General features: G+C 42.4%; 1 protein-coding gene across 1 annotated transcript in view; it reads right to left on the bottom strand.

Annotated features, from left to right (window-relative positions):
* Positions 1 to 2,019, bottom strand: part of LOC116689180 (derlin-2) — a 6,187-nt gene continuing 4,168 nt past the window's right edge. The window contains exons 5-7 of the mRNA XM_032515601.1: positions 1,411 to 1,606; positions 818 to 908; positions 1 to 694 (exon numbers count right to left, since the gene is read on the bottom strand). Coding sequence (XP_032371492.1) covers positions 595 to 694; positions 818 to 908; positions 1,411 to 1,606 — 387 coding nt within the window. The 3' untranslated portion in view covers positions 1 to 594. The remainder of the gene's footprint in view (positions 695 to 817; positions 909 to 1,410; positions 1,607 to 2,019) is intronic.

Here is a 2,019-nt window from a genome sequence, read left to right as displayed (position 1 = left end):
TTTGAACAGCTCACCTGGAGACTGAAGGCAGTGGACATTCAGAAACCGGATCTCACTCAAAACAACATGGATGTTTGCATGCGTGTGGAAGCACCGGCGACCCAAAATAACACCCCAAATCCTATAATATGGGCACTTTAAACGTTGTATATGACCGAAAATCTCAACTCGAGGTCCATTTACTTACTTCTACACATCTCATGGTTAAGGGTTACTTTAGGGCTTTTCACTACGTTTTAAATCCCAGGCTCTCAAGCTCTCACACTGGCCCTGCTCAGCAGTGTGAACTAGAGCTCCACAGGGTACCTTTTTATACGTTTGTTCTGCTTTGTATTCCTTCTACCCATAATCCTTTTAAATTTTGGGGTAATTTCCAATTGCTTGTTTAAATGATGCTGTCTGTTCCAAATCATCTGCAGCGTAGTCTTAGTAGAGAGTTGAGACTTGCTTTTTTGGCCGTATAGCATTGAATATTCATGATGCTGACTTATAGTTCAGTACTTATATGTCTGAACTGTCCTCTGCAAGAACTCAGGGCTCCACATCTTCTGACTGTCTTGTGTCATCTGATTTATCCAAATTTATGGGATTGTGTTAGTTGTTTGGCTCGTCATCCTGCTGCAGATCTCCACCCTGCTGCTCTTCTTGGAGGCGGCGGTAGTCTGGATTCTGCGGCCGGTCAAACATGGCCCGCCTTTCAGGAGAGAACGGGGGCAAAAAATCTCTTAGCATTTCTTAAATTTGACTAAAAACAAAAACAAGAAAGATGAGGTTCAATACTTCTCCTCTTTCTAAATGACAAGGAAGATCTTCTTACAGAAGATCTGGTGTCATCAGCAGCTTTCTTCCTCCGGGCTGGTTTGGAAACACGTCTTCTAGGAAGTAGTACATGTGGCCGACACTGATACCTGAGGAAAAACACATCAATGAGCCACTCTGTTGCACTGGGTGGCGTGTTCCTTTATTACCGGCACCCACACATGTTTTATTTTGACATAATCCCACAAACACAGTCCTGCTGCCCACTAGAGCACCAAATGTGGATTAATCCGCTGTTGAAAATAGTCCCCCAACACTTAGCCCTACAGTGACCAGCTGTTTCAGAAAAGTACGAAGATTTGTCTTTTTTAAATGAAACTGCACTACATTTGAGCTTTTTAATATATACATGTATATATATTAAAGAGGTTTGTTAAAAATATAGAATAAAAAATATAGAATAATGTCCTGTTGTTGACCCTTTAAATATATACTACCTTTTACATTTTTCTGAAACAAACTTTAAACTCACTGCTAAGGGTCAGTTAATACAATTTAGACCTTCTGCAATTTGAAAATATAGTAGTGTAGGTTGCAGGAACACGGTTTGGTTACGTCAGATGTTGGTTTTTGGTTAAATGTTTTTCATACCTAAGAGGTCGACCACGATGGAGTTCCCGAGCAGCAGTGTGAAGCCCATGAGCACCCAGGGGAGGAACGGAGCCTGGAAGTTCAGCAGGCCGAAGAAGTTCATGCGTACGAGCGGATGTCTTCTACTCCACACGTACACCAGCATGATGATGAAGGCCTGGCCCAGGAAGAAGATGTTGGCGAACAGACCAAAGAGCTGCCTTCAGGTTAAATACAACAAATCACTTGGTTTTGTTTTCATCCTGACAGTAAAATCACTTGAGCACGTCTGTTTTAGATGGCAATTAGAGTTTCAGTTTTTCAAAGAAAACCCCTGCAGAAATAACCTCATTGCTTGAGTCCTGAGCTGTCGGTGTGAATATTTGTATGACTGACGTCCTAAAACTAAAAGTTTCCTCCCTAATATCAGTAGACGTTTTGTCTGAGCTGGCTTCATTGTTTACGTAGTCTATACGCACGATGTACCACTTCCGGGACTGCTCCGTTGCCAACGGAAATTCCAACGAATGTCCCTCATTTCGGCTGGATGTCCGTCACCTTCCGCTTTGTTTGTGTTAAATTTTACTCCAGTGGATTTCTCAGATCCCTGCAGGGTAAATCCAGACAGCT

The sequence above is a fragment of the Etheostoma spectabile genome, chromosome 5 (genome assembly GCF_008692095.1).
Source record: "Etheostoma spectabile isolate EspeVRDwgs_2016 chromosome 5, UIUC_Espe_1.0, whole genome shotgun sequence".
In the NCBI taxonomy this organism is placed as follows: Eukaryota; Metazoa; Chordata; class Actinopteri; order Perciformes; family Percidae; genus Etheostoma; species Etheostoma spectabile.
This window is presented reverse-complemented; position numbering and strand designations above follow the sequence as displayed.